Source organism: Cebus imitator, unplaced genomic scaffold, assembly GCF_001604975.1.
Source record: "Cebus imitator isolate Cc_AM_T3 unplaced genomic scaffold, Cebus_imitator-1.0 Scaffold47, whole genome shotgun sequence".
Taxonomy (NCBI): domain Eukaryota; kingdom Metazoa; phylum Chordata; class Mammalia; order Primates; family Cebidae; genus Cebus; species Cebus imitator.
The window spans coordinates 592,772-606,137 of record NW_016107362.1 but is presented as its reverse complement, the minus strand read 5'-3'; the positions used below and the strand labels follow the sequence as shown (position 1 = coordinate 606,137).

At 36.7% G+C, this 13,366-nt stretch overlaps 1 protein-coding gene across 5 annotated transcripts in view; it reads left to right on the top strand.

Annotated features, from left to right (window-relative positions):
* The window catches only part of WDR19 (WD repeat domain 19), a 107,603-nt gene that overhangs the window by 39,440 nt on the left and 54,797 nt on the right, over window positions 1–13,366 (top strand). For all 5 annotated transcript variants that reach the window (XR_001824841.2, XM_017527260.1, XM_037738001.1 and 2 more), the window contains 5 exons: window positions 4,619–4,768; window positions 8,335–8,482; window positions 8,609–8,813; window positions 11,605–11,764; window positions 11,972–12,082. Coding sequence is in view for 4 of the 5 variants with exons in the window: in XM_017527260.1 (XP_017382749.1) it covers window positions 4,619–4,768; window positions 8,335–8,482; window positions 8,609–8,813; window positions 11,605–11,764; window positions 11,972–12,082 (774 nt within the window). In the remaining variant the exon portion in view is untranslated. The remainder of the gene's footprint in view (window positions 1–4,618; window positions 4,769–8,334; window positions 8,483–8,608; window positions 8,814–11,604; window positions 11,765–11,971; window positions 12,083–13,366) is intronic.

Below are 13,366 nucleotides of genomic sequence, written 5' to 3'. Positions count from 1 at the left end.
CTGGGTTCAGGCAATTCTCCTGCCTCAGCCTCCTGAGTAGCTGAGATTACAGGCACGTGCCACCATGCCCAGCTAATTTTTTGTAGTTTTAGTAGAGATGGGGTTTCACCGTGTTGACCAGGATGGTCTCGATCTCTTGACCTTGTGATCCACCCGCCTCGGCCTCCCAAAGTGCTGGGATTACAGGCTTGAGCCACCGCGCCTGGCCCAAAACCTTTTTTATATTTTCTTTTTACTTATTTATTTTAGAAACCTGCCATTTATTTATTTATTTACTTACTTATTTATTTTGGGTAAAGACTTGGTCTCACTCTGTTGCTCAGGCTAGCCTTGAACTCCTAGCCTCAAATGATCCTCCTACCTTGGCCTCCTTTTTAAAGCATGCTAGTTGCCATATGAGAGACCTTTTAAAATTTAAGTTTGACCTAAACTAGTAAGTCTTTGAGATAATATACATCAGTAGGATAGATCTCATATATCAGGTAATTTGGTGATATGGAAAAATATGGAATAGGAAATTTGTATGACACTAACAGTTTATAGAGCCCTGATCTCACTTATTTTATCTCATTATCTATAAAATATGCAGGGAAATTTTCAGGAGGAAGATACTGAAGATGGAGAGGTTAGCAAGTCTGTACCAAAGATGGAACTTAAACTAAGATTTCCTGATGAAAAATCTACTCTTTCCACTATGCCACAATGCTGTTGAAATAAGTGATGTAGTCTGCTCATAAAGCAGTAACTATTCCAGTTTCATTCTTGAGTGATTCGAAAAATATCATGTGTTTTTGTAGCTTTATTTAAGTATAGTTGATATGCAAAAAATGCACTATTGAAGTTTACAATTTGGACAGGCGCAGTGGCTCATGCCTGTGACCCCAGCACTTTGGGAGGCCGAGGCAGACTGCCTGAGCTCAGGAGTTTGAGGCCAGCCTGGGCAACATGGTAAAATCCTGTCTGTACTAAAAATACAAAAATTAGCTGAGCATGGTGGCACATGCCTGTAGTTCCAGCTACTTGGGAGGCTGAGGCAGGAGAATCACTTGAGCCCGGGAGGCAGAGGTTGCAGTAAGCCAAGATCATGCCACTACATACAGCCTGGGCGACAGAGCAAGACTCTGTCTCCAAAAAAACAAATACATTAAAATTTAAAAGTGTACAATTTGATAGGTTTTGACATATGTATACACCCATGAAGCACCATCACTTCAGTTAAAATAGTGAACATGGTCGAGCGCAGTGGCTCAAGCCTGTAATCCCAGCACTTTGGGAGGCCGAGGTGGGTGGATCACTTGAGGTTAGGAGTTCAAGACCAGCCTGACCAACATGATAAAACCCCGTCTCTGTTAAAAATACAAAAATTAGCTGGGCATGGTGGCACGTGTCTGTAATCCCAGCTACTCAGAAGGCTGATGCAGAAGAATCACTTGAACCCAGGAGATGGAGTTTGTAGTGAGCTGAGATGGTGCCATTGCACTCCAGTCTGGGTGACAAGAGCAAAACTCCTTCTCAAAAAAAAAAAGAAAGAAAGAAATAGTGACCACACCCCTTACCCCCAAAAGTTTTCTCGTGCTCCTTAATGATTCCTTCCTCTCATCTCTCCCCACCCCATGCTTTTTCTGTCACTATAAATGTAATAAATGTTTGTATATTCTAGAGTTTTATATAAATGGAAACAAAGTATGTACTCCTTTTTGTCTTTTATTCAACATTTTTTTGAGATGCATTATGCTGTTGCGTGTGTCAGTAATTCATTTCTTTTTATTGCTGAGTAGTAGTAGTCTATAGTATGCATATATCACAATTTGCTTGTCCAAGAAGTTATAGGTGAACATTTGAGTTTTGTCCAGTTTGTGGTATTTACAAAAAAAGCCCTTAACATTCATGTTCAAGTCTTTGTATGGACCTATGTTTTGTTTCCTTCTGGATAAATGCCTAGAAGTGGAATGGCTGTACATATGGCATTTGTATCTTTAACTTTTTGAGAAACTGGCAAACTGTTCTCTAAATTGATTGTTCCATTTTACATTCCCATCAACAGTGTATGAGTGTTCCAGTTCCTCTATATCCTCACCAAGATGTCATGATCAGTCTTTTTCATTTTAGCCACTCTAATAGATATGTAGTGGTACCATTGTTCTTTTCATTTGCATTCCTAATGAACTAATGATGTGGCATTTAACATATGTTTATTTGCTTTCTTTGGTGAAGTGTTATCTTTGGTGAAGTGTCTGTTCAAATTTTTTGACCAATTTTTGATTGAGTTGTTTTATTATTGATTTATGAGAGTTCTTTATATATATTTGGATTCAACTCCTTTATCAGATGTATGCTTTGCAAATATTTTCTTCCAGCGTAGTTTGTATTTTTATTCTTTTAACAGTGTCTTTCAAAGAGAAGATATTCTTCAAATGTTTACACAGTCCAGTTTATCAATTTATGTTTTCATGGATCATGAAATTTGGTGTCATATCTAAGAAATCTGTCTAACCCAAGGTCACAAAATTTTTTTCTATGTTTTCTTCTAGAAATTTTATAGTTTTATGTTTTACATTTAGGTCCATGATACTTTGAGTTAAATTTTGTTTATGCCATGAGGTATAGATCAGTTTTTGTGAATGATATCCAGTTGTTGCAGTACCATTTGTTGAAAGATTATCCTTCTCTATCTTGGCCTGAATAGAAGTCCAGAATGTCATCTTTTTTTAAATTTTAATTAAACTTTCTATTTTGAGATCCTTGTAAAATTCACATCCAGTTATAAGAAACAGTGCAGAGAGAAGTCCTAGGTACCCCTTTACCTAGTTTCCTGTAGTGGTAACATCACAACCAGGATATTGACATTAGTACAGTCAACATACAGAACAATTCTATTACCACAAGGATCCCTCATGTTGCTGGTTTATAGCCACTTCCCTCTTTCTGCCATCCCATTCTTAACACCTGGTAACTAATAACTTGTTCTCCATTTCCATAATATTCTCCATATCCATAATGTTGCCATTTCAGTAATGTTGTATAAATGGAATTGCACAGTATGAAATGTTTTGAGATTGGCTTTTTTTCACTCAGCATACTTCTCTGGAGATTCATCTAAGTTGTGTGTATCCATAGTTTGTTCATTTTGTTGTTGATTCATATTCCATGGTACGGATGTACCAGCTTAACATTCACCCATTAAAGGGCATATGGATTGACTGCTAAATGGAGTTTCTTTTTGAGGTGATGAAATGTTTTAATATTGATTATGATGAAGTGTGGCACAACTTGGTGAATACAAAAAACCATGGAGTTGTATACTTTAGAGGGTGAATTGTGTAAGATATAAATTATATCAGTAAAGCTGTTTAAAAAATAAGAGTAAAAGTACAGGCATCTTTAAAATAGGAAAAAGAATCAGTTGAGCATATGTATGTCAATTTTAGGCTTCTGTTCCATTGATCTGTGTTTCTGTTCTTCTAGCAGTACTACACAGTCTTCATTACTATAGCTATAAAAAGAAAGCCTTAAAATTGGGTAGACTGATTTCCCACTTTATTTTCAAAATTGTTTTAGCTCTTCTAGTTTCTTTATCAGTCTGTGTAAATTTTAGAATAATTGTGTGTATATCTAGAAAAAAAAATCTTGTTGAGATTGCTTTTATTAGAATGATATTAAACCTTTATATCAGATGGGAATAATTAACATGTTAACTTCCCATCCATGAACATAGTATACCTCTCCATTTAGTTAAATCTTTTATGCCTTTCATTAGTGTTTGGTAATTTTCAGCATACAAGTCCTGGGCATGTTTTTTTAAAATTTATACCCAAGTATCTCATTTTTTGAGTAATTGTAAATGGTATTGCATTTTTAATTTTGGTATCTACACTTTCATTGCTAATATATATTCAGTTGATTCTATCAGTTGGGATTGCTGTCTTAAAATTAATTTTCTAATTTATCGATTAGCAAAAAAATGTGCTATTAATTGCTATTTGAAAGTTACTCCTATATAATAGGGGTATTTCTGGCAAGTAGGAAATTTAAAAATCAATTATGGTTTAATATCACTAAGAATGTTAGAATTAATGGACTGTTCAATCACAGGTACATTCCCATTTTATTTAATTAATTTATTTATTTATTTTGCATTGGAGTCTCACTCTGTCGCCAGGCTGGAGTGTGAATGACATCATCTCCACTCACTGCAACCTCTGCTACCTGGGCTGAAGCAATTCTCCTGCCTCAGCCTCCCGAGTAGCTGGGATTATAGGCGCCTGCCACCATGCCTGGATTAATTTTTGTATTTTTAGTAGAGACTGGGTTTCACCATATTGGTCAGGCTGGTCTCTTGGCCAGGTTGGTCTCCAACTCCTGACCTCATGATCCACCTGCCTCAGTCTCCCAAAGTGCTGGGATTACAGGCATGAGCCACCACGCCTGGCTTTTCCCCATTTTATTTATTTTCTTCAGTCTGTACCTTTGACATATGCTAAATATTATTCATAGATGCTTCATCAAAAACATTACATTTTTCTCTTAAAATTGGGAAGTACATTTAATTTAAATGTTGGAAGTTAGTATTTCCTTGACTAACTTTTATATTTTCATGACCGGATTTTTTTTTTTTTAGACTGGTGTCATTCAGTATTTCTACATTGAAGACTGGCAATTTGTTAATGATTATCGACATCCTGTTAGTGTGAAAAAGATTTTTCCTGACCCTAATGGGACCGGATTAGTTTTCATTGATGAGAAAAGTGATGGATTTGTCTACTGTCCAGTAAGTCTGGAACATTTTTAAATGTTTATTTTTTGAAATGCAATATAAAAAAGGAAAAAAATGTGTGTTTAAAGTCTATCTCATATAAAATTTTCTATTAATTAGTGCCAAGATTGTAGTTCCTTGCTATCATCTTCATGATATCATGTTTATGGTAGATTTTTCATGACTATATGAAGAAAACGTTTTCCATTATTCTGTAATTTTTCATAGTGGCCATCCCAGAAAGATTTTTAATGGGAAAAAATAGTTATTATATTTATACCACTTTCAACCACATCGTGTACTTACAGCACAGTACAATAATTACAGTGTATCTCCCTGTATGACTTTTCTCTCTCGATAGGCAGTAAGTTATCTGTCCTTCCTGCCCACCTCAGTTGATTTTCCTCTTTCCTTAAAGATCCTGAGCACAAAGAAAAAGTATTTCTGTATTAGATAATTAAAAATGCATGAACCCATTTTAAAAATCCATCACTCATATTTTTAAACATCCTTAACTTTTTTGAAAATAGATTTTGAAAAAAGGAGATGTGCCTTTACATTAGTTACTATAATTGGATTTTTCATTTACTTTTTATATCCAGTTAATGGTTTACTATATTCTTGGTCAAATTCACATAAAAGTACAGCTGCTTTACTGTACTTTATGGACCCATGGTTCATGGACCCATCCTTAACACTATTTCCAGGTGCCTAGATCTCACTGTGGTGTCCCCTCAATGTAAACAGCCTGCTCCTCACTGCTGCACTTCCCTTGATACAAAGACTTAACTTCCTCCCCATGCCCCCCCGTCTTCCTTTCCTTCTCTTTCTTTTCCTTTCCTTTCCCTTCCCCTTCCCTTCCTTTCCTTCTCTTCTCTTTTTTTTTTTTTTTTTTTTATTTTGAGACAGAATCTTGCTCTGTTGCCAGGCTGGAGTACAATGGCGCTATCTCGGCTCACTGCAACCTCTGCCTCCTGGGTTCAAGCAATTTTCCTGCCTCAGCCTCCCGAATATTGGGGACTACAGGTGCATGCCACCACGCCCAGCTAATTTTTGTATTTTTAGTAGAGACAGAGTTTCACCATTTTGGCCAGAATGGTCTTGATGTCTTGACCTCATGATCCTGCCTTGGCCTCCTAAAGTGCTGGGATTACAGGCGTGAGCCACTGCACCTGGCCTCCTTCTCTTCTTTTCTTTCTTTATTTGACAAATATAACAAATTTCCACAGATGTACCTGGATTATATGTGCCAGATTCCTAATTTGCTAGTTCTTACTCAACACATTCCTCTCCTAATTGCAAAGCAAATGAGGAAAGATGCAGTAAATGAAGATAAACCTTGAATTCCCTCTACTTAATATGGAAATCCCACCTTGAATAGGTTTCCTTTCTGTAACAGGGAACTAATTAGAGCTGCCTTGAATTTCCCCCGTGTGGGTTTTCCACAGTTAGAAACTGTGGCTTAGACAGGATATACAAGAAAGTAGGAGGGTAAATCAGGTGTCTGTCAGGAGTTAAAGTCAGAAATAGGGTGTGGCTGCTAGGAAAAGGGTAAGGAGTAAAATCAGCCTTAAACAAGGTGATTTCTTTCATTTTTACTTTCTCCATTTACAATTCTCTTTTTCTTGATGATTTCTGTTAAAGAGCTCTCACTTTGATTGGATTTCCAGTTTTCCTGTCTATCTAAGATGGAGACAGTTCTAGTACCTACTTTGTAGGATTGTTAAAAGTAAATAGGATGATGCATGTAAGCTTTTAGTACAGTGTTAGCCATGTAATAAGCACTCAACAAACAGTTACCCTTTTTAAAAAAAAGCTTGGCCACCAGTCCAGTGGCACTGGTATGCTCATCTATACGAAGTGAGAATCAGTATAACATAGTGGTTAGAAGCAGAGACTCAGGAGCCAGACTGCCTGGGTTCAAATACTGGCTCGTCAACTTACTAGCTGTGTAACTTTGGGCAGATTTCTCTGTACTTAAGTTTTCTTCACCTGTAAAATGGGACTAATAATAGTATCTGTCTTTCAGAGTAGAGAGTTAGAATTAAATGAGGTAATTAATACAATATCTTGTAAGCAGCACTGTCCGATGGAAATATAATGTGAACCACATATATAATTTAAAATTTTCTATTAGCAACATTTTAAAAATGATAAACAGGCAAAATTAATTTTAATATATTTAATTTAACCCTTGAGGAATCGCCACACTGTCTTCCACAGTGGTTGAACTAATTTACATTCCCAACAGCAGTGTAAAAGCATTCCTGTTTCTCCATGGCCTTGCCAGCATCTGTTGTTTCTTGACTTTTAATAATCGCCATTCTGACTGGTGTGAGATAGTATCTCAATATCACCATTTCAATGGATAACTGAGTATAAAAAATATTAATGAGATATTTTACAGTCTTTTTTTCATGTGAACTCTGAGATCTAGTGTGTAGTTTATACTTAAATATATCTCAATTTGGACTTGGCACATTTCAATGCTTAATAAGTACATCTGGCTACAAGTAGATATTATAATAGCAACTACTATATTAAATAACACAGCTTGTAGTATTATTATTTGCAGGAATTTTATATTTCATTCTTATTTTGACAGGAAGATAGAGTAGGAGGAGGCAGATATTTTTCAGTTCCCCATTCAGGATATGTATCAGCCTATCTGCCTGAGTTCACAGGAATTGTATGGACTGATTTTTATGAATAGCTTATTTAGTATAATATTACAGTCAGCCCTCTCTATCTGTGGGTTCCTCATCTATGGATTCAACCAACTGTGAATCAAAAATATTCAGGGAAAAAAATGGATGGATTTGTCTATGCTAAACCTGTGCAGAAAATTTTTCCTGTATATATTCCCAATACAGCATGACAATTATTTACATAGCATTTACATTATATGAGGTATTAGAAGTAATCTAGAGATGATTTAAAGTATAAGAGAGGGTATACATAGGTTATACACAAATATTATACCATTTTATGTCAGGGATTTGGGCAGCTATGGGTTTTGTTATCTGCAGGAGATCCTGGAACCAATCTCGTGGATGTTGAGGGGTGATTACATATTTATGTTTGTTGACGTGCATTTTAGAGAAGTCTTTTGAAATAAAGCATCCCTAGTGTAATTTACTTTAATCATGTGAATTAATTTGTTTCTTAATACCCAGTATTATCGAATACTCACTGTTATTGAAAAATTTCTAAACACAAGTGACAAGTGTGTTCATAGTTTAAATTTCTGTCATCTTGAGCATCTTTAATTTTTTTTCCTTACCCTGAAGCTTTGTGTCGGGACTGGTGGGTTCTCCTACAAATTTGCCAGATTTTGGATCAAACCTTGTATTTGCCAAATAACTATAGTTTTTTTCAAGCCAGATCTAGGATAGGAATGGAAAAAGAAACTTCCCTTCCAGTTGTTGTTATAGTGATGTTAGGTTGAATATGACTTGCTAAGTTAAGCCAGCTAAGGCTACAAACAGGCTTCAGCTAAGGCTACAAACAGGCTTCTACCATGGCAAATGATAATCATTTAAGCACAGACTTGGGGCAAATCTGTAAATCTTATTTTGTAGGTTAATGACGCTACCTATGAGATTCCAGATTTTTCACCAACCATTAAAAGTGTTCTTTGGGAAAACTGGTCAACGGATAAAGGTGTATTTATTGCTTATGATGACGATAAGGTATACACTTATGTCTTTCACAAGGACACTATACAAGGTACTAAATCCCTTTTTTGTATATTCACTGATAAATGAATTTTCCCATTGCAGTAAAAATAAAACATTCCTTTCTGATGTTTGTGTTATTAGCTTTCAGCATTAAGATGTCTCTTTTATAATGTAGGAGCCAAGGTTATTTTGGCTGGTAGCACCAAAGTTCCTTTTGCTCATAAACCTTTGCTGCTATATAATGGAGAGTTGACTTGCCAAACACAGAGTGGAATAGTAAACAGCATCTACCTTAGCACCCATGGCTTTCTCAACAACTTAAAAGATACAGGGCCTAACGAACTGAGACCAATGCTGGCACAGACTTTAATGCTAAAAAGGTAGGCTTTCAAACACTTCTCTTGGAACTTCTCATTTGCTTTTGTGATTTTAAAGGTCAAATCCTACAATTATTTTATTGCTTTATTCTTTCTCCTTGCAAGAATATTTTTTTATTTTTTGTAAATGTAGAGATGCAAGTACAGTTGTACAACATGTGTATAGTGCATGTGCTGAAGTCTGGGCTTTTAATGTACCCATCCACAGAATAATGAACATTGTACCCAATAGGTATTATTTTATCCCTCAACCCTGTCCCCCGTCCCATCTTTTGGAGTTTCCAGTGTCTATTACTCCACCTGCATGTTCATGTGTACCCATCGTTTACCTCCCACTTATCAGTGAGAATATGCAGTTTTTTACTTTGGGGCATTTCACTTAGGATAATGACCTCGAATTCCATCTATATTGCTTCAAAAGACATGATTTCATTCTTTTTTATGGCTGAGTAGTATTCCATGATGTGTATATCTATATATACACATCACTTTTTAAAATTTAGTCATATGTTGATGGATACTTAGGTTGATTCCATGACTTTGCTATTGTGAACAGTGCTGCAGTAAACATACGAGTATAGGTGTCTTTTTGATAAAATGTCAAATCCTGTAGATGGAGATAACAGTACTTCCCTTGTTCATTTCACAGGGATATTGTGAGGCTTAGCTAAGATAGTGAACTGTTTTTATTATGAGTACTTTATTACAAGAAAAGCCCTTAAGAACAAAACAGTTTCTAAGCTTCCAAAGAGCCCAGTTATTGTCAAAACCTAACAAACATAATTATTTCAACAATATCTCGATTTTATCATAATGAAGTTTGATTTTGCTTTGCTTATAATTTCCTTTTCCTGTTTTTTTTTTCTCTTATCTCCTAGAGCCACTGAGAATTCCTTTGACGTTCTAATTCCTCCAAGCCTTTCTTAAATATTACTGTTTATTGGGGTCTCATGAGTTTCCTTCTCTTCTTATTCTAATTATTTTTCCTGAGTGAATCTCCTCTACTTAACATGGCTTCACATACCACCCATATGAAGCTGGCTCTAAAATCTGTATCTTTACCTTAAACCTATACTTACACTGCCTACCAGTCATATGTAAGTCTATGAGCTCTTCAAACTTGCCCTTTCTAAAACTGAGCACATCAGTTTCCACAGTCCCCTATTTTCCCTCACTCTAATTACATACACACATGCCTTAACACACACAAACACCAGCTCCTTTTCTCCTCCTGTGTTCCCTTGTCTTTACCCAGGCACTCACTGGAATAATGTGTAATATAACTAACCACTTCCCAACTGCTCTGTCTGCCAGTAGCCTAGTAACAATCTAATCTGTTCCCCACATACTTTTGAAAATATGATTTGACCCTCTCATTTCGTGCTCAAGATCCTTCAATGACTTCCTATTGCCTTTGCAAACAAATCCAAATTCCTAGAGGACCTCACATGACATACTTGGTACTTAATGATTTAAGACCTGCTCAACTGCCTTCACTCAACTCCCTCTCTGTTTCACCAGCTGCTGAAATTGCGTATATTTCATAATTCTTCCTGGAATGCCCATTCTTTCCCTATCTCTGAATGTAGTAACCCCTCGTTCTTCACCCATCACCCATTAGTGGAGCCATCTCCTGCTCCAGGAAGCCTTCTCCAACTTCCCCACTGCCACAGGTAGTCAGTCCTGCTTGGTGTCTTCCTGATGTGTTGCCTCAGAGTCAGGATGCCGTATACACGGTGGTTTAGAGCACATCACCACTTGCCTCTGTGTGACTTGGGCTAGTCTTTGAAGCCTCACTTTCCTAATCTATAAAGGAGAAATAATATCTACTGGGTCAGGTTATTAGGGTAAGAGAATTTATGCAAAAGACTTAGCACAAAGATTGACCTATTGTAAGTACTCAGTGACCTCTGTCATAGTATATTATAGTCATTTGTTTCCTTATCTGTCTCTTCCACCTTCCCCAATTGTGATTGCCTTAAGGACAGCAACTGTGGTTGATTTTTGTATCATGTTTCCAAGCATATGACAGAAGCTCGGTAAATGTGTGTTGGTTGAAAAAAAAATGGATAGGTGAATAGATAAATGGATGGATAAACAGATAAATGGATGTAACATATCCACTCGTGTAGAGGTTCCACAACATATTCACTCGTATAGAGGTTCCACACAAAGTTTAATTGGCATTTATGTTCATGTTTTAAACCAGAGGTCAGAAAACCTTTTCTGTCATGGGCCAAATAGTAAATATTTCAGGCTTTAAGGGCCATGGGGTCTCTGTCGCAGCTACTCAGGCCGGCTGTTGGAGCATGAAAGCGGCCACAGACAATCCACTGAAGAGTGGGCTGGTGAGTGGCTGTGTTCCTCTCAAGAAGTATTTTCAAAACAGCAGTTGACTAGATTTGGCCCATAGTTTGCTGACCCCTGTTTTAAACTTCTAAATTTATAGGAACAGATTACTAATTTTATTAGACTTACGTGAGAACAAAAATAATTTTTATCTATGTGTGAAATAAAAGGAAATAAATGAATAGAATTAGTTTAGTTGTTAATTGAACAGCTGGTTACAGAGAGTAGATTTAGATTAATAAAAATTCAGGGAAAAACACATCGGTATTAAAAAGGAAGAAAGCTTAAGTGTTTTTTCATTACTTGCAAATGACAGTTACAGGTTAAGAAAGGTTTTAGACAGTTTATCTGGGTGAGGCACACTGTTAGATGACATGTAGTCTGAAAATTGCCTAGTATGTGGCAAGTGGAGCATTCTGATTAAGCTTATGTACTTACATCCCAGGTTTTCTGATGCTTGGGAATTGTGCAGGATTCTGAATGATGAGGCTGCCTGGAATGAATTGGCCCAAGCTTGTCTATATCACATGGAAGTGGAGTTTGCAATCCGTGTTTATCGGAGAATTGGAAATGTTGGCATAGTGATGTCCTTGGAACAAATAAAGGTAAACAGCATGTTACAGAATTATCAAGTTAAGTTTTAAATGCTATTTTAAGTTAAATGCAGTCTAAATTTCTACATTTAATCTTAACTAATTCTTAAACAAGTGAGTTGATAGAACATCACCACTTCCTACTGATCAAAGTCCTTAAAAAAAAAAAAAAAGTTAAACCCTTGTATTTCTTCTCATCAAAATTGCTTTTATTTGTAGGGAATAGAGGACCGAAATCTTTTGGCAGGACATCTTGCCATGTTTACCAACGATTTTAACCTGGCTCAGGACCTGTACCTTGCATCTAGCTGTCCTATTGCTGCCCTGGAGGTATGGCAGCAAATAAGAGTGGAAATGGTGTAAGAGGTATCCAGTGGGAAAAAAGGGAGGGGAATTGGGCGCCAGGCGCAGTGGTTCATGCCTGTAATCCTAGCACTTTGGGAGGCCGAGGTGGGTGGATCGCCTGAGATCAGGAGTTCAAAACCAGCCTGACCAACATGATGAAACTTCATCTCAACTAAAAATACAGAAATTAGCTGGATGTGGTGGCATGTGCTTGTAATCCCAGCTCCTCGAGAGGCTGAGACAGGAAAATTGCTTGAACCTAAGAGACAGAGGTTGCAGCAAGCCTGTAATCCCAGCCACTTGGAGGCTGAAGCAGGAGAATCCCTTGAACCTGGGAGGCTGAGGTTTCAGTGATCCAAGATTACACCACTGTACTCCAGCCTAGGGGACAGAGCAAGACTCCGTCTCAAAAAAAGGAAAGATCATAAGAAAATGCAAAGGAGGATCACCTCTTCTGTATAATTAAAATTTCTCAGTATAGACACTACAAGCCTTCCCCTTCCTAAAATTCAAACATATCTGTTTAATGACCCCTGAGTACTCATTAATTATAATATGAATCATTATAATCATAATTCAAAAAATATGTTTATTCTGCATTTTGTGGAGGTATAAACTGCATGGTATTATAACATTACCAAGTTAAATCTAAATGTGTCCAACGAAAACAGATTGCATAAATTACAAAAGCATATAAAGGAAAAATATTACTATATATTGAGTGCTCACATGGGCCAGGTGCTTTTCTAAGCACTTGACTTATATTAACTCATTTAACCCTCACAACAGTCCTATGAGATAGAGTTGTTTTTTTCTGTTTTCCAGATGGGAAAACTGAAGCACATTTATCCTTATTGTATGAAATTCTGTTGTGTGTTGTGAGCTAAGGGCTAGTGTACCATTACTGGTTTCCCAGAGGTGAGCATTGCAGGAGAGGGCCTAGAGCAGGATGAAGGACCTAGTTAGTTCAAGGGCAGGGAAGGAGGGAAATGTGGCAATATAGACTAGCAGTGAGGAGCATGGACTTCACAATCAGACATGTCTGGGTTCAAATTCCAGCTCTGTGCAATCTTCAACAAGTTATTTAACCTTTCTGAGCCCTAGATCCTATTTCTTTAAAGTAGGAAAAACAATACAGTACCTAGCCCACGGGATAGTTGTAAAGATTTAAAAATGAGTGAGATCTTTTAGCTCAATGCCTGATCAATAGTAAAGACACATTATTAGCTATTATAATTATTAATATTATTTCACCTGAAACTGGCATTT